The sequence below is a fragment of the Rhinoraja longicauda genome, chromosome 2 (genome assembly GCF_053455715.1).
Source record: "Rhinoraja longicauda isolate Sanriku21f chromosome 2, sRhiLon1.1, whole genome shotgun sequence".
Classification (NCBI taxonomy): Eukaryota; Metazoa; Chordata; class Chondrichthyes; order Rajiformes; family Arhynchobatidae; genus Rhinoraja; species Rhinoraja longicauda.
This window is the reverse complement of record NC_135954.1, coordinates 51,329,903-51,351,848: the sequence shown is the minus strand read 5'-3', so window position 1 is coordinate 51,351,848 and position 21,946 is coordinate 51,329,903. Positions and strand designations below refer to the sequence as shown.

Below are 21,946 nucleotides of genomic sequence, written 5' to 3'. Positions count from 1 at the left end.
ACTTTTTCAGTCAGAGAGTGGTGAAGGCGTGGAATTCTCTGCCTCAGAAGGCAGTGGAGGCCAGTTCGTTGGATGCTTTCAAGAGAGAGCTCGATAGAGCTCTTAAGGGTAGCGGAGTGAGGGGGTATGGGGAGAAGGCAGGAACGGGGTACTGATTGAGAGTGATCAGCCATGATCGCATTGAATGGCGGTGCTGGCTCGAAGGGCTGAATTATCTATTGTCTATTAATGGATATTTTTAAGATGGAGATAGAGAGATTCTTGATTAGTATGGATGTCAGGGGCTATGGGGAGAAGGCAGGAGAATAGGGTTGAGGGGGAGAGATAGATCAGCCATGATTGAATGGTGGAGTAGACTTGATGGGCCAAATGGCCTAATTCTGCTCCTATCACTTATGAATTGTTTAAAGGCCAGCTGATTAAGGTGCAGGATCAGTATGTTCCAGTGAGGAGGGTGGGTAAGGATAAGGATGGCAAGGTAAAGGAACAGGAGGTTTTAATTTGGACAGGGAAAAAGGAAATATCAGGTTTAGGAATGTGGCATCAGGCAGGGCTTACGGGGAATATAAAGCAAGTAGGAAAGAACAACTCAAGGTGATTAGAATCTGGGCCATGAAATGTCACTGGCGAGTTAAGATAAGGAAAATCCTAAGGCTTTTCATACGATCTGATAAAAACAAAAGGGTCCCAGGAAGAAGCTCGGAATGCTCAAAGACAAAGGAGGGTATCTATGGTTGGAGGCGGAGGATGTAGGTGAGGTACTTTGCATTTATATTTACCAAGGAGAAGGTCTTGAAGGACAGCAAGATTGAAGTTAAGAAATATGCTTATGCAGTTTGAGATCAAAAAGGAGGTGGCGCTGAGGCTCTTGAAGAATATTATGGTGGATAAGTCCCCAGGGCCTGATGGGATCTATCCCAGGTTATTGAGAGAGGCAAGAGAGGAGATTTGTTGGGTCTTGATGAGGATCTTTGTTTCTTCTCTAGCCAGAGGCAATGTCCCAAAGGACTGGAGATTGGCCCGTGTTGTTCCTTGGATTAAGAAGGGAAGTAGAGAGGATCCAGGGAATTATAGGATAGTCAGCATCATGTCAGTGGTCGGAAAACTATTGGGGAGAATTCTTTGAGAAGGTAATTACTCCCATTTAGAAGACAATGGGCTAATTAGATATATCTAGCATTGCATGCTGTACGGCAGGTCGTGTCTTACTAATTTGATTAAGGTTTTCGAGGAGGTGACAAAGGACTGCGGTAGAACAAAGATATTCTGGCTGGAGGCCTGTGAGCATTGGAGTTCCACAGGAATCTGTGTTGGAAACTCTGCTGTTTTATCATCATATATATATATATTACACACACATATGTACACATATATACATATATATACACATATATATATATATATATATATATATAAAAACTTGGGCACAAATGCAGATGCATTGGGCAGAGAAATGGCAGATGGAGTAAGTGAACAATGGATCCAAGCTAGAGTGAGGTATAGCAAATTGGGAAAATGAATGTGAGGGGACGTGCAGATCTTGCAGTTCAAGTTCATTGAAGGTGGTAGCACAAGTTGATAGGGAGGTAATGAGGTTTTATGGTATGCTTGCCTTCATTGCTTGGGGCATTGAGTGTAAGAGCTAGAAAAGCCATTATGCAGCTCTGTAGGCCTTCTTAAGCCATATTTGGAATATTACATGCAGTTCTGGTCGCCCCATTACAGGAAGGATGTGGAAGCTTGGGAAAGGGTGCAGAGGAGGTTTGCCCGAATGCTGTCTGGATTAGAGGGTTTCCGCGACAAGGAGTTGTTGTACAATGTCCACAATGCCTGTGCCATACACAATACCAAGATCAACTCTTAACTCCTCTATATAATCCATAGCTTCCCTGCATATCCATGTGCCCATTCAAATGCAATTATCATATTTGCCTCCCACCGCAACTCTCTGTCTTCTATCAGTTAGCCAGTTCTGAATTTATAGTCACCGTAGCCAGTTCTGACCTAAATTATCTCCCCCAAACCCCACAGACATGATGTAGAACATGTTGCAGGGTGGAGAGGTGAATGGGGCTGATGAGATTGTTCTGTTTGTAGTTGGCGTGTGCACAACAACGTCCTCCTGTGTTGCAGAGGCATCCCTCAGTGTGATGAGCAATCATATTATTCTCAAAACGCGCCAGCAGCCTCTAAACACACCGCTTTCTTTTGACGCAAAGTGTTGTAGTAACTTCGCGTGTCAGGCACCATCTCTAAAGAACGTGGATAGTTTAGTTTAGTGATACAGCGTGGAAACAGGCCCTTTGGCCCACTGGGTCTACACCAACCAGCGATCCCTCCACATTAAACACAAGTCGACACACACTCGGGACAATTTACACTTATATCAAGTTAACGAACCCAAGCCAATTAACTTTCAAAAATGGACTTTGGGAGTAAGCTGAAGGAAGATCTTGGGGAAAATCCATGCAGTCATGGGGAGAACGTACAAACTCCATAGTCGGGATCGAACCTGGGTCTCTGACGCTATAAATGCTGCAAGGCAGCAGCTCTACTGCTGCACCACTGTGCTGCCCAAGCGATAGATGACGTTTTGGGTCAAGACCCTTTTTCAGACTGATTGTGGTGGGGGTGGGGGAAAGAGAAAGCTGGAAGAGAGGAGAGGCAGAACAAAGCCTGACGAGTGATAGTGGATACAGGTGAGGGGAGGGGTGGTGTTGATAGGCAGATGGTTGGATAAAGGCCAGAGATGAAGAGACAAAAGTATGAGATGAAAGAGGTGTGAAATGTGAGGCTTGAAGACAGGTGGATGGGGAGGGGTGAAGGGTAGAAGTGGGTATGAGTCCAGGTAGCACACAGTGGGGGAAGGAAGACGGTTTTTGGAGTTTCGTCAGCCTGCAGTAAAAGGTCAGGTTTGCAAATGGGCTTTCTGCAGAATGACCACAGGTTTGAAATCTGGCAGATTTAATACTCACAGTAGAGATGAGAAAGGAATCCTCAAACATGGACAAAATGGAGAGGTGGTTATTTGTTGTGACACTAAGCCTCTGGGCTGGAATGTGAAAGCACTTACCCTACGTTGTCTGGCTTCCAAACCATTGCCCTTCCTAAATGAACCTCATCCTCTACATTGGTTTTTCCCGAAGCAGCTCACCTCAAACTAAGAGCATAAATCTGCACCATCACAGCGGAGGCCGCTACATGTTAAGGAAGTTAGGGAGTTTATTTTTAAACCTTGAGGGGAAATTAATCATACAGATATGTACCAAGCAATTACATTTTAAAAGTATAAGCCGAGAGTCTAAAATGTTTGTGCAAGGTACAGTGAAAAGCTTTTGTTGCACCAAATGTTGAATTTCCAAGAAGACAGACTAGTGATAACGTTGTCAAGGCTTCGGAAAATCTGTATTTACCATTAATAATTGGTTGTCATATATCTGATTATTTTTGTTTAAGAAGTTTCAAGAAAAGGAAGGAAGTCATGAGTGGAGATGGGCAGATGCAATGAAGGGCACAGGAGAGTCAAAAAAGGGGCTGGAGCAATTTGTAAAATTGAATCCAGATGTGGAAGGAACTTGTAGTCAATCTAAAGTGAATGCTATAAAGATGATAAATTACTGTTGTGTGGCTTTTTGTGTTACATGGGCATGCTATAGATAACTTACAGTAATACGTATACACCTCTGAAAAAAATCCTGGCGCCACCTATCCAAGATGTGGCCAAAATGTTAATTTGATCCCATCTTTAGCAGCTGCCTAAAATAAATTAATTGTGGATGTTGTTAAACATAAGCATTAGTACTTGGCTCTCTGCTTCTAAAATGTATCTTCAGGTCATCAAGTTTGATGAAGTTTGGAAGCAGTTTGCATGTGTTCCCCTGTAGGTTTAGCTTCTGCGGCCATATTGACTTTCTCTGTACCCGATCTCTTGTTTCCTTGGGCTCTGGTTTGAATTCCAATTTTACATGAACTTTCCCTATTCTCAATGCCACTCTACTTTCTGCTGAAGTTCTCTACAAAAGATGAATCATATAGGTATCCAATTCCCAAGCCACATTCTTATTCCGATGTAATGTTCATTGGCATTCCATCTCTCCTTCTCTTCCACAAAACTTTGGAAAGGCATATTACTGGTATTGTAAAGTACTACCACATATCCAAGTTCCTCATTAATTTTTTTGTTGTCTTAAGTTAGTGGTATTACGCCTTCTCTCTATTGTGATACGAAAGCCACTTGGTTGAAAAGCCAACCAATGCATTCACCTGGTTTGAAAGAAGCTTACAACATCCACAGTGAATAAACAAATTGCTCTGAACTTTTATTTTTGTAACAAACACACCATAAAGGTGGCTGAAAGCATTGTGTTCATAATTGTTGGAAAGGCAAATATAACAAACTTGAGAACAATTACTTCAGTATCAAGCTAAAGTAGGTAATTGTAGGAAATGAAAAAAACAGCTTCTAACAGATTTATCAAAAGCTTTGGCATTAAAGTTGTCTCCTGGGCTAAATCCTCTACTCTCAATGCCCACTCCTGTAATGTATTTATTGAATTCATGTTACTACACTTCACATGCTCTACATTAATGATTTTATTTTAACTTGGAAACAAAGTGTCCCAAAACCCGCCAGATAGATAAGAGAACAAAAGATCAACTTGGAAGACCACTTAAGATTAACAGGATGAGGGAAATGGATCTAAACTGGTTCAAAAATCAGATTGAAATCAACAAGTGTTATTTACCAGTTTAAATTCTGAGGCAAAACCCTTCAGATGCACAAATGATAATTTCAACAAGACAGCGAAATGGTTTAATGGGGTAGGGGAGAGGCCTGTGTCTCCAAGTGGACAAATTAACATGTTTTGGCAAGAGTACTGATAAACGAGGTGGGATGGTGATCAAAAGTTCTACAGCCCATTGTCTACTTCTATCGCACTTTAGTGGTAACAAATTTGTAACTTTCATGGCCTTGACTAATGGATTACAAATTTTTAACATGAGACAAACTCCTCAAGAGGGCCCCTCTTTTCAATAGGCCCCTCATTTTACAAAATGACTTGATATCATCTAATTTCTATTCCCTCACCAGTTAAGAGTACAATGATAACATTATAATGAATGCTAATATGATAAAAATCAATGCGTAAATTTGACTAAATTCTACCCCACTTCTCAACCACCATGAACATTTTAAGTTCCAAGTAAATCCTTGGAAATCATTCAGATTATAAAAAAGTTCCAATGACCAATCTATCAAACTTACAATTGTAGATATTGACAAAATTGTTATGAAATTAATTGACTGACAAGGCATTGCATTTAAGGAGAGGTTAGCCTTCCATAAAATAAAATGCTCTGTGTCTTTGCGTGGCGGATGAAAAACAGGAATGGATGATCAGCCCTAAATTCTTCTGGGGATATCATTGCAGATGTCAGAACCATGGTGACTGCTGTTGCAGCTGCTGCTTCAGTGCCTTCCTCATTAACTTCAACAAAGGACTGATGAATTACTTTTGACACTGACAATTTTTTTCCAGCACTCATTCCTGAGAAGTTGGCTTTGCTGCCATCGAAAGCATCCACCATCCCCAAATTGGGGAGGATTGTTGAAAGATCATATTTCTCCTGCAGCTTGAATTTGGGTAGAGTGACTTGAACAGATGTTGTGTTCATGTTCTTTGGGTTGGTCCAATTTCTCAGACGATTAAGAGTGAAACTTCTCTGAAGCTAAACATAAGAAAAAGCAGAACATTAAATAATCCAGCCATCAAACTTTCTTCAGAAAAAGTAAATCAAGGTAATATCAAATGATACAAAATCAAGATATTCTGTGTCTCTGTTATCACTGACCTGAGACTTCAAGATATATTTAACTCAAAGTACTACCACAAAGCAACTGAAAAAGCAGAAAAAAAATCTAAAAATTAATGGGCATTAATAAACTGAATGCTGCAGTTTACGTCCAATTAGTTCCCTGACGCTGTACGGATAATTTGCTTGACTATATATCACCACCAGATGGCGCAACCATGAGCTTTGGAAAATGATCCTGGCCAGGTGACTGGTGTTGCAGTGGAAAAATAATCTGAGGACAGTGACCACAGCGACATAAATTTTAAGATTATTTTGAATAGGGACAGGTCTGGATGTTGGGGCAACGTACTTAATTGAAGCAAGGCAGATTACAATGTCAACAGGCAGGAGCTAAATAGGTCGATTGAGAGCAGTGGTTGTTGGCAAGTCCTCTGATAACATGAGGGTGTTGTTGAAAGACCAGCTGATGAAAGTGCAAGATCAGCATGTTCCAGTAAGGAGGAGGGATAAGGATAGCAAGGTAAAGGGAACAGTGGATGGCCAAGGAGATTATAGACTTGGTCAGGAAGAAAAAGGAAGTGCATGTTAGATTTAAGAAGGGGCTTATGCAGAATATAAAATGAGTAGGAAAGAACTCAAGCAGGTGATTAGGAAGCTGTAGACTTGGACCACAAGGTCACTCTGTACCTCAATCTTGACATTGACTATATTTAGGCATATTAGAGAGGCATCATGTTCAGCAAAGACTTTGTGGTCCAAAGAATCTTTTCTTGTAATGTACACTTCTCTATTCTATATCTACAGGTCGTATGAATACATTAACATAATTTATATGCATCAAAAACTGAATGACATATCTGAGAAGAAGCCAATATCTTTCAAAGGCATATGTTGAGTTTATATCCTAAAGTATAAATTTTGTAATTCAGTACTTCACTGCAAAATTGCACATAACTGGAAAGAGTGCGGATTAATGAGGATGTTGCCAGGACTCAACGGCCTGCGATATAGGGAGACATTGGGTAGGGCAGGACTTTTTCTTTGGTGCACAGGAGGCTGAGGGGTGATATTAGAGAGGTGTAAGAGATCATGAGGGGAATACATCAGGTGAATGTACAGAGTCTTTTATCCAGGGTAGGGGAATGCAAACCAGGAGGACATATGTCCAAGGTGAGAGGGGCAAGATTTAATACGAACCCGAGGATCAACTATTTCACTCAGAGAGTAAGGGTTTATTGAATGGGCTGTCTTGTGAGGTTGTCAAGTCAGATACTACAATATCACAGCATTTAAAAGACTTTTTGACAAGTACAAGGATAGGAAAGGTTTAGGGAGGTATATGGGCTGAACACAGGCAAATTTGGGTATCTTTCATGGGGCACCTTGGTTGGCATCGATGAGCTGTATGACTCTAAAGTCCAATTTCCAGGCAGAAACTCTTTACCTGTCTGATGGCAGAAGGGAATATATATTCTCAAATAACTCAGCTGAGAATTTAATAACATTAAATCATTGAAGACAATTGTGTGAATTTATTTTTAGAAGAATGTTGAATTCATTTTTTTTGAACAGCTACCTTGAAACAATAGTTCACGTTATAACATCCCACTTACAGTTTCAAGTCCATTGTCGTCATCTGGCAGTAAGATGATCATACTGAGTTCATCCTGAACATACGGGAGCTCAATGATTTTGAACGCAAATTCACGATTGTGAAAGTAAGGAAAACCTCCAGTTTGCTGCATCATTTCCAAATCTTTATTTAAATTCTACAAATAGAATTAGACACTATTAGCAAATTTGTGGAGCACCAGTAGCCAGGTAAACAAGTAATACAGAACGCACTTTCTCCGCACACATATCAGGAACCCGTGTGCCTTCTGCTCGTGTGTACAAATGAACGGGCTCTCCTGACAGGAGTTGCAGAATTGCTGATGATCTATGTTTGAAATCTCCATGTTAAACGCAGTGAAAGGGCAGGAATCTGGGAAACCTGGCCAACAATCCTGGGCCAAGGTACATCTAGAGTAACCACTCCATTCACTTGAATAGAGAAAAGATCAGAGAGATCAAACATTACATAACTTACAGTTCTTAATTTGTTGAACTGTTTATTTTTATTTCAATGTAAATATTGACATTTGGTTCCTTTAAGATACATTTTGAATGTTTCAGAATGTCAGGGATGTTTAGAAACATTGTTTTACAGGCTTTAGCCAAATGTCAACATTTCCAGCATTTTGTAAGAATGAATTTTATCCCTCAACAGCACCACCCATCCACAAAGTTGATGGAATTGGTACAGGGACCAAGATATTGCTATTCAAAAGTAGATTCGCTGAGGCAAGAATCTGGGAAACCTGCCCAACAATCAGTGTGAGCTGCGATGAGGATGCTATGAGGCTGCAGGGTGACTTGGATAGGTTGGGTGAGTGGACAGATGCATGGCAGATGCAGTATAATGTGGATAAATTTGAGGTTATACATTTTGATGGCAAGAACAGGAAGGCAATTTGGGAAGTCAAAGCAGAGCATTGTGTTTACAGTGAATCAGGGTTCTTGGGAATGTTGCAGAGCAGGGGGTTCTAGGAGTGCAAGTACATAGTTCTTTGAAAGAGGCATTGCAGGTATATAGGATGGCCAAGAAATCTTTTGGCACATTGGCCATCGTCAGTCAGGGTACTGAGTATAGAAATTGGGATGTTAGGTTACAGTTGTACAAGTTGGTGAGGCCATATTTGGAGTATTGTGTTCAAGTATGGTCGCTCTAATACAAAAATGATATTAAGGTGGAGAGAGTGCAGAGAAGATTTAAGAGGATGTTGCCAGGGCTTGAGCGACAGGGAGAGTTTGAGCACGGTAGGATTTTATTCCTTTGGAGTGCAGAAGGACGAGGTGAAGAAATAGGGTAAATGCATAGAGTAAGGGAATTAAGAACCAGAGAACATGGGTTTAAGATGAGAGGGAAAAGATTTAATAGGAACCCGAGGGGCAACATTTTTCCACACAGTAGGAATAATTCCAAAGGGCAGAAATGTATACCGTGTATTTCGCAGGAGAGTGCCTGTAAGTGCCATTTGTATTTGTTCCAGCTGTTTAGCATATTATATTATTTGGTATCGTGCTGTATTACTTTTGGACACTAGGGGGTTGTTGTGAGATGAATACATATATGGGCATAATGGACTGGAAGGAGCCCGAACCAAATGCTAGATCTGGAAATGCAGAGATGGGAGGGGCAGGCACAGAGGAGCTTGGTGAGATATAGTTCTTACCAGACCTGAGACTTGAAAATGCAACAGAATGGCACTGTAATGGCAACTTCAAGTCCTCCCCAATAAAGTCCTCTCCGCTTGCCACCACTTCACAGAGTGAAGTGATCGATCTTGACGCAAACCAACGAAGAGATTTCCAACGAAGAATTGAAAAGCTTAGAGAGATATTTGTATTACCTTCAATAAACGACTAATTAAACTGAAAATACGTTTGGAAATCTCTTCGTTGGTTTGCGTCAAGATCGATCACTTCACTCTGTGAAGTGGTGGCAAGCGGAGAGGACTTTATTGGGGAGGACTTGAAGTTGCCATTACAGTGCCATTCTGTTGCATTTTCAAGTCTGCCTTGATGATATAGTGAATCAAGCAATTGATATTATTATTCATAATAATTGATAATTTTAACCCATCGTTCTTTACCTGGTTTAACTTGAATTTTCCAGTGAACGAATCTTCTTTCTTAAATGTATCTTTCCATTTTGCCTTAAAATAAATGGCATTCACAAGGACAAGCATTGTGTCAGAGCCAACAACACCTTTCACCAATAAATTTTGGATTTTTCCTGAAAACAAACAAAAGGCATGCATACATATAGACCATGGATTAAATAAAAAATTAAATAGCCAATGAATGGCAACAACCACAATTTTTTTTTCGTAAATCAGAGGTTTAACAGATACACAAGAAATCTTTATGTTGTCAAAACAACACTTGACACTAAACTAGACACAACAAACTGAGTATAGAAGTTGCAAGGTCATGTTACTGTTGTGCAAGACATCAGTGAGGCCACATTTAGAGTATTGCGCTCAGTTTTGCGCATCATGTTATAGGAAAGATGTTGTCATGATGGAGAGTGAAGAGAATATTTACAGTTGCCATGACTGGGCCTGAGCTCCAGGGAAAGGTTAAGCAGGCTAGGACTTTATTTCTTGGGAATGCTTGCGGACTTAAATTATAGGGAAATGTTTGGATAGGCTCAGCATAGAAGGCCGAGCGGTGACCTTATTCTGGTACCAGATAAAGTGAATGCTCACAGTATTTTTTTCCCAGGATAAAGGATTTTAAAACTAGAGAGCATAGGCTTAAGGCAGGAGAGATGCATGAGAGATCTCAGGGACAATGTTTTCATTCCGAGGGTAGTCCATATCTGGAATGATTTGCCAAGGAATCTACAGAAATGAATACAATTTACAACTTTTAAAAGACATTTGGTCAGTTATATGGATAGGAAGGATTTGGAGGGTTATCGACCACATGCAGGCAAATAGGACAAGCCCAGTTTGTCAACTTGAACGTCAAGGACACGGTAGCCTGAAGAGCCTGTTTCTGTGCTCTAGAGCTCCATGACTCTACAACTCAAGGATATTTCAGAAGGGATGATTGACTAATCAGTATCGCACTTAAGGCTCTGATTAGTGTGCCTATCACTTTTGGGAAATATCCCTCATTCTGAAGGTTGAATACGTAGAGCTGAAAATTTTCTGTGTAAACCCTGGGAAGAATTGTTCAGCACTGCTCACCTGCAGTCTGTTCTTCAGTCCATGTGTTGATCTCTTGTCGAGCGTTCTCTGCTGCTTTAAGAAAATCAACAGCACCCAGGGCTGCCTGATAATGTTTCTGAGAAGCGGCAAGAAAATCCTGAAGGATTACATAGAACAGATGTTTTTAATATCAGTGGGAAGAGATTAAAATAATCAGATTGCTTTAAAAAATGATTACATTATTCATAATACTATTCCAAGACAAGGATAACTTGATAGCCACACTCAATTGACCTAATGTCCAGAATGAGAGATTGAATTACTGCAAAATAATCATGTTTAAATAACTTCCAGTTCCCGAATTAAAATTATCTGCTTAAATTTCTTGATTTCCTTACTATCTTTGATTCTTTAAATCTACGTAACAGTTGCATTGCATTCAGCTCATTTGCTGATAGAAAATCTATTAAAATGTTCTGTGTTAATTTCAAAATTTCTAAATTGGAATGATGTTAAAAAAAATATTCTGGGAAGGTCGTCTGAAGATAATTCTGAAATAAATAGACCTTATTTAAGTTTAGTATGAGATCTGCTAGGCAAGGCAACATTAATGAATTCTAGTACCCATTCCTCCTTCTCACAGAAAGTCAACTGCAAGCAAGTTAAAATCTGTCAGTTGAAATGCAATTTTATTGGGCGTTCCCTTTGCAGACGATCCTTCGCTTCGGAGAAAAAACATTTAAGTTCAGCATGACTTCAAACTCATTCCCTCGAGAACACACAAGGAGTCCATCCCATTTAGCAGAGCAGAACCCATCTCAGGAAGACCACCAAATAAGTTTGCTATCCTTGTTGCAAGCTATACTCTGGCTTCCAACATGAAACCCGTGCTGAACTCTGATACACTGGATCTATCTCCCTCTCCAGTAGGGATATGTAATTAATGTTAAAGGATTAGATTGTTCCCACAAATATTCCAAGGTAGGCAAAGGTGATTATTGTATACGAGATCCATGGATATTAACAATGACATTTAATAACTCATCCTGATGTTTTGGTAACCATTAAAATTCTAATGTATAACATTCTTTCTGGTTTATTTTCAAAATTAGTCTATTTCTGAATTGTGCATCTATCCAAATATCAGTTAAATGTGATCTAAGATCAAACCTTTACAAATCAGGCAGTCTTTAGACATCTGACACATCAAACAAAAATGCTGACAGTTTTGAGAATCAATACTGAAAACCAAATTCTCCAAACATACTGCTTCAATTTTTTTTAAACTTTGTTTATAGCTTGAAAACGTAAAGATTGTACTCCTGAAATGTACAACTTAGTTTAGTTTACTTTAGAGGGTTTAGAGATACAGCGTGGAAATCCAAATCCAAAAGCCTCTCGTATCCACCTCCATCACCATCCTGGACAAAGTATTCCAGGTTCCCATTACACTCTGTGTAAAAAAAAAACGTATCCCACACAACTCCACTAAACTTTCTCCCTCACACCCTATAGTTATGCCCTCTGGTGTTGAACATTCCACCCTGGGAAATAGGTTCTGACTGTCTAACCTATCTATGCCTCTCATCATTTTATATACTTCTATTAAGTCTCCCATCTCCAGAGAAAGTCATCCAAGTCTATCCAACTTCACCCAAAAGCTGAGACTGCCTAATCCAGGCAGCATTCCGGTAAAGTGGCTGACTTTAGCTTGCAGAGTCTAAAACCTTTAAACTTTATTGATCAACTAGACCAAGTGGACCCGTTGGGCCCAAACCTCTCCTGCATTGGTGCAGCACCCTCTCTTCCCCCCTCCCGAGGAGATGGATTTAAACTTTAAAATGTGAATAACTTAAAAAATATAACCGATTTCAATGAAATTTCTTCCATTAGCACCAAAGGGTGAGTAAGGTGGGCCTAAAATTGTCGTGCTATCATGTACCGTTTTGGCTGTAGTTCAAGAGCAAACGAGTGTTTTAGTATATAGATATACCAAAGAAAAAACAGAGTAATTATACCTGCTACATTGGTAATACAGCAGTTAGTGCTGTTGCCTCACAGGTCTAATGACTTGTTCAAACAATATTGGGTTCAGCTTGTGTGGAGGTTATACAGTCTTCTTGTGACCAGGTGGGTTTATCTCAAGTACCTAGGTTTCTTAAATGTCCCAAAAATGTGCTGGTAGGTTATTTGGCTACTGTAAGTTATCCTTTGATGTAGTTGAGTGGAAAAAAAAGAATCAAGGGTAAATAAAAGATATATGCAAGAGAATAAATTGAAGGAAAAGAATATAAGGAGAAGGAAATGGGATTGACAAGATCACTATGCTGGGCACTGGAATGAATCTAATGGGCTGAATGATCCTCATCTATGTTGAAAATAAGGATAAAACTGATAAAATCGTATTACAAGGAAGATATTCTTAGATGCAATGGGCTATTCAACAATTAGACTGTTTTGGGGTAGATACCATTCACCATTCTCAAGACACCTCAACATTGAACCAAGCAGGAACATTCCTTCCAAATCTTAAGAGGATCGAGCTTGTGTTAACCCAATCTTTTTGATCAGGTTAACAAACACAGATTGAGCAGCTTATCCAAACCAAAACCTAACTGCATTGAACTTGTAAGTCTTCTCCCCGAAGAGGCGATTGGCTAAGTTCAAGGAAAACTTTGCCTTCGGGCTGATTAACTCAGTCTGCAGTTTTTGAAATTCTGAGTGGACGTCTTTGACTTCATCAAAGCCAAGCATCTAAGAGAGATAAAGTTAACATTATCAAAAGAAGTGAAGTGTATTTCGGGTTCCAGTTCTAAACAGTGGGAACCTTATCAATGCATTTCAGAATTGAACATAGTTAATTTATTGTTAAAAACAGCAATTTCACCATTATTACTTTTTCATTAGCTTTATGAGAATATGGACCACCAGACTCGAGTAGTTATTCAGCATGAAAACAGGCTATTCGGCCAAATTGTCCCTGCCAACCAAGTTGCACCATCTAAGCTAGTGCAATTTGCCACCACGTTTGACCCACTCGTAAACCTTTCCTATCCATAAATCTGGACGTGTCTTTTAAATCCTGTTGTAGCACCTGCCTCAACTACTTCCTCTAGCAGCTCATTTAATATACCAAGCACCCTCCAAGTAAAAAAACTTACCCCTCAGGTATCTTACTCCACTCACTTTAAACATACATCATTTGCTTTTGATTCTCCTATTCTGGGTTAAAGATGCTGTGCATTCACCCTATCTATTCTGCTCATGATTTTACATGCCTCCTGTGCTCCAAGGAGCTAAGTCCTGCCCTACTAAACTTCTCTATATAGCTCAGCCCCTCCCGCCCTGGCAACATCCTCGTAAATCTTCTTTGCACTCTTTCCAGCTTAATGGCATCTTTCCTCTAGCAGGGTAACTAAAACTGAACACAGTACTCCAACTGTGGCTTCACCAACGTCTTTTACAACTGTAGTGTAATTTGTGGGTTATTGGAACTGGCCAAAAGTGGAATTTGGGGCAGCATGGAATAGCATTGATTACACTGAATGGTGGGAAAGGCCTGAAGGGCCTATTGGCCTCCTCCTGCTTCTATTTTCTCATGCTTTTATTTGGTCTTGTGGACAACGAGGAAAATAAGAATTGTGGATAAAGTGTATTCTCATAAGCCACAATTGCCATGGGGATAAGCCATGGATGAGGTCACCCATCTACAGTTTATCCCATTGATAACTTTGGCCCATCCCTGTCAGACAGATTTCCTTTGTGCTGACACATTCCTGCCAGATTCTCTGCAATTTCAAACTAACTTCATTTCTCAATTTCCAAGTCTGAAAAAGGATCTTCAATCTGAAATATTTCCATAGATGCAGCCCGACATGCTGAATGTTTCCAGCATTTTCTCTATTTTATTTCATTAAATCAAAATGCAATCAGTTCTACTATAAAGCGATAGATGCATTCCTTAGAAACCTTGCATTATAGAAACTATAACTTTATAAGGACAATACCACACTATAAAGACAATAGTGTCAATGGTGAAAATGGAGCTTGGGGATACAGAGGTTCAGACTCACAATAATAATGTTATTTTCACAAAAGCTTAAAAAAATTAATAGCTAAAAGTTTATTTTTTACTGCAATCTAAAAATACTAAAGACTGCATATTACATGGCTTAGTAGAATATAGTTGCAGTGTCAATAGAAGACTTATTCATGTCAATAGCCACCTGTGGTTAAAGTAGCTGATTACCACGAGGAATGGAAACATGCAAATAACAAACCATTCCAGCTCCAATCCAACAGACAAAACCCCGCTTCTCCCCATCCTAAATCGTTACATGACCAAACATGCTGCCGTTGTTCAAAAACAGGACACACCTTCTGAAGTTAGCATAAGGCCGCACCTACCTGAGCCATCTGAGTGGCTGTCTTCTCTTTAGCACCTAGGTACACCAAGGCCAGTGCAGCTGATATACTAAAGGGAGACACAAAGATGTTGCCATCTCTGTTATGTTCATCCAAGTGCTTGAACAGATCAAGAGCAAACTGTATATTTGCAGCAACCAGAGGATCCAAACGGATTAGATCTAGAACAGAAGAGGAAAACAATTCATTATGTATGGAGTTGGCCCATTTGTTCAACCCCTTCAAGAAAACACTTTTTTGACGTTCCATGTGTACGTTCCGAAACTGTGTTTGAATCTTTGACAGTGGCAAGAAGACGGTAGTATCAATTACTCTGCAGACACAGGAAAAATACTATTACTTCACAAAAATAGCAGGGGGGGGGGGGGGGGAGAAAGGGTGACCATCTGTCCCTATCCCTATTTAGTCAGAACAACATTCCTTACAAAGATCCAATACTGGCTCTGCACTGAAAGACTGCAGGACAATGATTGTCCCTGACAGACATTTCCCTTAGGCAACAGTTTCAGAGGCCCTGGTCAACACTCCTCCCAATGGCCTCCTGGACATGTAGATGCACACAGTGCCTCGCTTTGAACTCAAATTCCCAATAATCAAGCTTGATGACTCCACTGCACAGCTAACTCTTCCATGTGGTTTGGCCAGAGAAAGGAGCTCTGAGGAAATGTCACTGACCATGTTGTCAGTCAATAACACTGGGAAACTGGGGACCTCATGGTGGCAATGGTAATGGTGAGAATAGGTGAGTTTGCGGAACAGCTGTGGGTGGCAGAGGCAAAAATGGAAACATCCTTCCAGAGCAGCTCATATCCACTGAGTAAGTGTCCTGCCTGCTTTGCTTGTGTGTTACAGTGGCACTGTGTAATCAGTGGGGACAGAAGCATTCTCCCAGTCCAATCTACAAGGACCTGTTCCTCCCTAGCAGTAAGTCCACTAATATGGTCCAATATGTGTGTACCTACAGCCAGTGTGCACAAAAAAAATGTTTTAAAGAAATAAACTTGCCAAAATTAATTTGGATAGATATTACTTATTGGGACTTACCATCAGCTATTTGGTCAGTTGCTGATTGTTGACACTGACGTATCTGATGATTTGCCATGATAGATGGTTGACCCTGGGGAAGAACAGCAAAATAGTATTGGAGAAGTAGAATCACAGTAGAATAGATCTATACCGGCTCTATTCAGAGGAAACAGGCCGTTGGGCCCACCTTATCCCATTTCCTGCATTTGGCCCCAAAACTAGTAAACTCTTCTCACCAAATGCTTATACCTGTCCAGATGTCTCCTAAAAGTTGTAATTGCATCCATTTCCATCAGTTCACCTGGCAGCTCATTCCAGATACCGACTGCTCTGAGCAAAAAAGGTGATTTATCTACCTTAGGCTCTTGGGATTTATCTACCTTAATGACCTTCAAAATCTCCATACCTCCTCTTTGATAATGTGTATATGATCTAAGATACCACAACTATTATGTAAGAAAATATCTGCAGATGCTGGTACAAATCGAAGGTATTTATTCACAAAATGCTGGAGTAACTCAGCAGGTCAGGCAGCATCTCAGGAGAGAAGGAATGGGCGACGTTTCGGGTCGAGACCCTTCTTTATTCAATTCCTTAGTTTCCAGGAGAATGGGATTAGGAGGGAGAGATAGATCAAGAAGGCAGGAGAATGGGATTAGGAGGGAGAGATAGATCAGCCATAATTGACTGCCGAAGTAGACTTGAAGGGCCTAATGCTGCTCCTATCACTTATGATCTTATCAACAGCAAAAATAGATGAGAATTATTCCTTTAATACCTGCCCCTCCACTGATCTTTCAGCTGATCTTTCAGCTACCTGCACTACTTTGTTTCCTGAGAAAATGCAATGTTGCACCCTCTCTTGTACAGCCCTCTGCAGATCGACTAAGGAAGCTTTCTTGGAAACGTAGAACAGCACAACACAGGAATGAGCCTTCAGCCAACAATGTTTGCACCAAACATGATGCCATGTTAAACAGATCTAATCTGCCTGCACATGATCTATATCCCTCTATTCCTTGTACTTCCATGTGTCTAAAAGCCTAAAAAGACTATCATACCTGCCTCCACCACCACCCATCAGCAGATTCCAGGCCCTCAAACACTGTGCAAACATCTCCATTAAACTTTAACCCTCTCAGCGTATAGCTGTGCCCTCTAGTGTTACACATTTCCACCCTGTGAAAAAGGTTCTGACCATCTACCCGATCTATGCCTCTCATAATCTACGTATCACTAAATATCACTAACTATATAACTCTCTGTAAGTCTGAGATTTGTATATTTATTTGCCGCTGCCTTGTGATGTTACCGTATTTTTGTGCCCCCGTCACACGATAGCGTCACAATTTTAGGACCACCTTACCCACCTTTGTCCTGGGGACCCTTTCATCCAAGTTTCATTCAAATTAGTTATATATATATATCATAAACAGCAGAGGTCCCAGCCCAAATCCTGCAGAACTCCACTGGTCACAGACCTCTAGCCAGAATATCTTCCTTTCACCACAACTCTGTCTTCCATAAATAAATCCATACAACCAAGTCACTGTGAATCCTGTGCATCTTAATCTTCTGGATCAGCCTACCACGAGGGACTTTATCAAAAGCCTTTTAAAATCCATGTATACAACATCCACTGTCCTCCCTAATTAAAAGCCAATTCCCCACACCCTGCTCTCTTATCTGCGTGTTTCTTTCCTGTGTATCTGTTAGTCCTGTCAGTTAATCTTGAACTCTGACTTCAGGATTTGATGCCAACCTCTCAAGAGTCATACAGTATGGAAACCGGGTTTTTGGCCCAACTTGCCCATGCTGACCAAGGTGCCCCACCTAGTCTCACCTGCCCAGGTTTGAACCATATCCCTCTAAACCTTTCCCATCCATGTACTTGGATGCAGGAGCCCTTCAAGCCAGCACCACCATTCAATGTGATCATGGCTGATCATTCTCAATCAGTACCCCGTTCCTCCAACTAATTCCAATGTAGGAAGGAACTGAAGATGCTGGTTTACACCAAAGATAGCCACAAAAAATTGGAGCAACTCAGTGGGTCAGGTGGTATCTCTGGAGAAAAGGAATGGGTAACGTTTGAGTCAAGACCCTTCTTCAGATCTTTCTGCAGTCTAAATAAGGATCTCGACCCAAAACGTCACCTATTCCTTTTCTCCAAAGATGCTGCTGACCCGTTGAGTTACTCTGGCATTTTGTGTCCATCTTCAACTAGTTCCACAGATTGATTTTGTAAAGATGGACACAAAAAGCTGGAGTAACTCAGCGGCACAGGCAGCATCTCTGGAGGGAAGGAATGGGTGACGTTTCAGGTCGAGACCCTTTTCAGACTCGTGAGCATAATCTCACTTCTTCTGGCTAATTTTGTTTCCTCTAAACTAGCATTTAAAATTCTACTTGGTACCTTTACTCTAACTTGCATAAAGTCAAGAATTTCATAAAATCATTTATAAAATGCTTACATATAAAGTATTTTACAGAATATACCAGAAATTTAAAGAAATGTAAAGAATTTAAGAAAACCTTTAAAGAAAACCAAATCCTTTTTAAGTGCACCCATTGCTGTTGTGTGGGATATTTGTACTTAGTAAGCTCCCAGATGTAGCAATGAGATAACAACCCAGTGGGTGGCAGTGTTACAGTTGTTGCCAAAGATAATAATGTCCGCTCTATTTTTGGTTGTTGCCTCTGACAGTGCCAGAGACCCGGGTTCGATCCGACTGCGGATATTGACTGTACAGAGTTTGTACCTTCTCCCCGTGGCCGCATGGGTTTTCGCCGAGATCTTCATACAGGTTAATTGGCTTGGTATAAATTGTAAAATTGGCTTGGTATGAATGTGAAATAGTCCCTAGTGTGTGGAGGATAGTGTTAATGTGCGGGGACTCAGTGGCCCCAAGGGCCTGTTTCCACGCTGCATCTCTTAAACTAAAACTACAACTAAGATAATCTGATAATGTTGAGCAAATATCATATCATCATATCATATATATACAGCCGGAAACAGGCCTTTTCGGCCCTCCAAGTCCGTGCCGCCCAGTGATCCCCGTACATTAACACTATCCTACACCCACTAGGGACAATTTTTACATTTACCCAGCCAATTAACCTACATACCTGTACGTCTTTGGAGTGTGGGAGGAAACCGAAGATCTCGGAGAAAACCCACGCAGGTCACGGGGAGAACGTACAAACTCCTTACAGTGCAGCACCCGTAGTCAGGATCGATAAAGATAAATGATAAAGATTTGCCAGGAATCTGGGAATAATTTTACAGCTTTTATATTTTGAGCCACTACTGTGGGATTTATTTCATCCAGACCGAAGACAGGGCCTCAATGCTTCATCCAAAAAAAAATCTCTTCCCGAGTCCAGGTATGAGCCATTAAGTCCTGCAGTCGAATGCCAGTCTACATTTCCCTGCTCTAAGTCCCCAGAAAGTGTCCCCGAACCTACCGAACAAGAACTGTCAGTGAAACATAATGAACCACGCCCAGCAGCAGGGACCTGTACACTGGTGAGAGACACAAACTCTCCGAGTAACTCTTTGGGTCAGGCAGCAACTCTGAAGAGAAAAAGGATAAGTGATGCTTCGGCAATGTGTGTCCATCTTTGGTTTAAACCAGTATCTGTAGTTCTTTGTTCCTCCTTGTGTACTGGTGTTGGCGTTGAATTCTTACTGTCAGGTGTAAAGAAAAACAGAGAAACACTTTCCTTCAGGAGATTTCGCATTGGAGCGGACAATATGCGGAGGGAAGAACTATCCAGGCAGACCACACCATACACGATTACATCAGGGAGAGCAACAAAAAAACTAAGAGCTGAATATTGTGTTCAAACTCAAGAGAAAGTGTAGATAAAACAATAGAGCTACAAGAAAAACTGAAAGATCAGGAATTATTTGCTGGCATAGAGTAGTTAGTTCAAGTGTCTGAGCTCTGTACTGCTGCCAAAAAAACTCGTGCTAATTTGCTTTGGGCTGTGAATACATTCTCAAATGTTCCAAATACACGAACATATTTTTTATCGTTTCAATCAGGCCACCCGGTTACGTGGCGAGAAGATTAGATAAAACATTAATGAAACTTGATTCAGATACTCTGGAGATTGAACGGACCAACATGGTGCTAAAACCTCTGGAAGAAACAACACGTGTCTCAACAGTCATCGACCCCTCTGTAAAATACGGAATATTCCTACTAAAGCATCGAAGCCACGTCCCGCGATTCCTCGCTCAGCAGACACTGCTGCAGTTGCAATGGGCACTGAGGCGAAAACACAACCGCGGAGCTGCAAGAATACTCACCCTCAAGCGGCCGACAGCATCAGATGCAGTCTGCAACCGTTCACTCCCCTTTATAGAAAAAAGTCATCTGACCACTGTTGTACCACCTGATCATCTGGGGGAATACTGGAACGAAAAGCAGTATTTCTGAGGGCGTGTAATGTGAAATAAAAATTGTGAAATTCAGCACAATAGTCCTTTTATAATTTTATATGTCTCTACAAGATCCCCTTTCATCCTTTCTGAACTCTAGTAAATACAAGTCAAGTCAAGTCAAGTCAATTTATTTGTATAGCACATTTAAAAACAACCCACGTTGACCAAAGTGCTGCACATCTGACCAGGAAAAAAAGAAACATACAGTGGCAGGCAGCCAAACACAACGGCGCGGCCATCTTGAACAAAATGTTAATTCAATCACCCACAGTCAGGCCCAGTCTTTCCAATCTTTCCTCATATAACAGTCCCTCCATCCCACGGATTAACCTCGTGAACCTATGCTGCACTGCTTCAATAGCAAGGACGTCCTTACTCAAATTAGGAGACCAAAACTGCACATAATACTCACGATGTGGTCTCACCAGAGCTCTATACAACTGCAGACTGACTTCTTTGCTCCTGTACTCAAATCCATTTGTTATGAAGGCCAACATGCCATTAGCTTTCTTCACTGCCTGCTGCACTTGCACGCTTACTTTCAGTGACTTGTGTACAAGGACACCAAGGTCTCTTTGCACTTCCCCTTTACCTAATCTGACACCATTGAGATAATAATCTGCCTCTTTATTTTTGCCACCAAAGTGGATAACCTCACATTTATTTACATTATACTGCATCTACCATGCATCTGCCCACTCACTCAACCTGTCCAAGTCACCCTGCAACCTAGTAACATCCTCTTAAAAAGGGAGGGAGAGAGAAAACGGGGAATTATAGACCAGTTAGCCTAACATCGGTAGTGGGGAAAATGCTAGAGTCAGTTATTAAAGATGTGATAGCATCACATTTGGAAAGTGGTGAAATCATCGGACAAAGTCAGCATGGATTTACGAAAGGCAAATCATGTCTGACGAATCTTATAGAATTTTTCGAGGATGTAACTAGTAGAGTGGATAAGGGAGAACCAGTCGATGTGTTGTATCTGGACTTTCAGAAGGCCTTCGACAAGGTCCCACATAGGAGATTGGTGTACAAACTTAAAGCAGACGGTATTGAGGGTTCAGTGTTGAGGTGGATAGAAAATTGGTTGGCGGACAGGAAGCAAAGAGTAGGAATAAACGGGTCCTTTTCGGAATGGCAGGCAGTGACTAGTGGGGTACCACAAGGCTCAGTGCTGGGACCCCAGTTATTTACAGTGTATATTAATGATTTGGATGAGGGAATTGAATGCAACATCTCAAAGTTTGCGGATGACACGAAGTTGGGTGGCAGTGTTAGCTGTGAGGAGGATGCTAGGAGGCTGCAGAGCGACTTGGATAGATTGGGCGAGTGGGCAAATGCATGGCAGATGCAATATAATGTGGATAAATGTGAGGTTATCCACTTTGGCGGCAAGAACAGGAAAGCAGAGTATTACATGAATGGTGACCGATTAGGAGAGGGGGAGATGCAACATGACCTG

The 21,946-nt window shown here is 41.0% G+C and overlaps 1 protein-coding gene across 3 annotated transcripts; it reads right to left on the bottom strand.

Moving 5' to 3' along the window:
* Positions 1 to 4,294: 4,294 nt before the first annotated feature.
* LOC144604527 (leukocyte elastase inhibitor-like) lies at positions 4,295 to 20,382 on the bottom strand. Of its 3 annotated transcripts, none has more exons than XM_078419051.1 (8): positions 20,347 to 20,382; positions 16,047 to 16,119; positions 14,985 to 15,163; positions 13,194 to 13,331; positions 10,617 to 10,734; positions 9,513 to 9,655; positions 7,431 to 7,586; positions 4,295 to 5,730 (listed from the first exon to the last, which is right to left on the bottom strand). In XM_078419051.1, exons 2-8 carry the CDS (start codon positions 16,102 to 16,104, stop codon positions 5,323 to 5,325), a joined length of 1,200 nt encoding a protein of 399 aa, XP_078275177.1. In that variant the 5' UTR covers positions 16,105 to 16,119; positions 20,347 to 20,382; the 3' UTR covers positions 4,295 to 5,322. The 3 variants fall into 3 exon arrangements, with proteins under 3 accessions (XP_078275177.1, XP_078275187.1, XP_078275169.1); XM_078419061.1 differs by lacking the exon at positions 20,347 to 20,382 and adding an exon at positions 20,241 to 20,261; XM_078419043.1 differs by lacking the exon at positions 20,347 to 20,382 and adding an exon at positions 20,158 to 20,223.
* Positions 20,383 to 21,946: the final 1,564 nt, after the last annotated feature.

Coding starts and splice junctions, on each gene's coding strand:
- LOC144604527 (XM_078419043.1), bottom strand. CDS start 20,208: ATGACTGTTGAGACACGTGTTGTTTCTTCCAGAGGTTTTAGCACCATG. Junction 13,332..14,984: donor CAGCCACTCAGATGGCTCAG/GTAGGTGCGGCC, acceptor TATCTCTCTTAG/ATGCTTGGCTTTGATGAAGT. Junction 7,587..9,512: donor GAAAATTCAAGTTAAACCAG/GTAAAGAACGAT, acceptor TTCTATTTGTAG/AATTTAAATAAAGATTTGGA.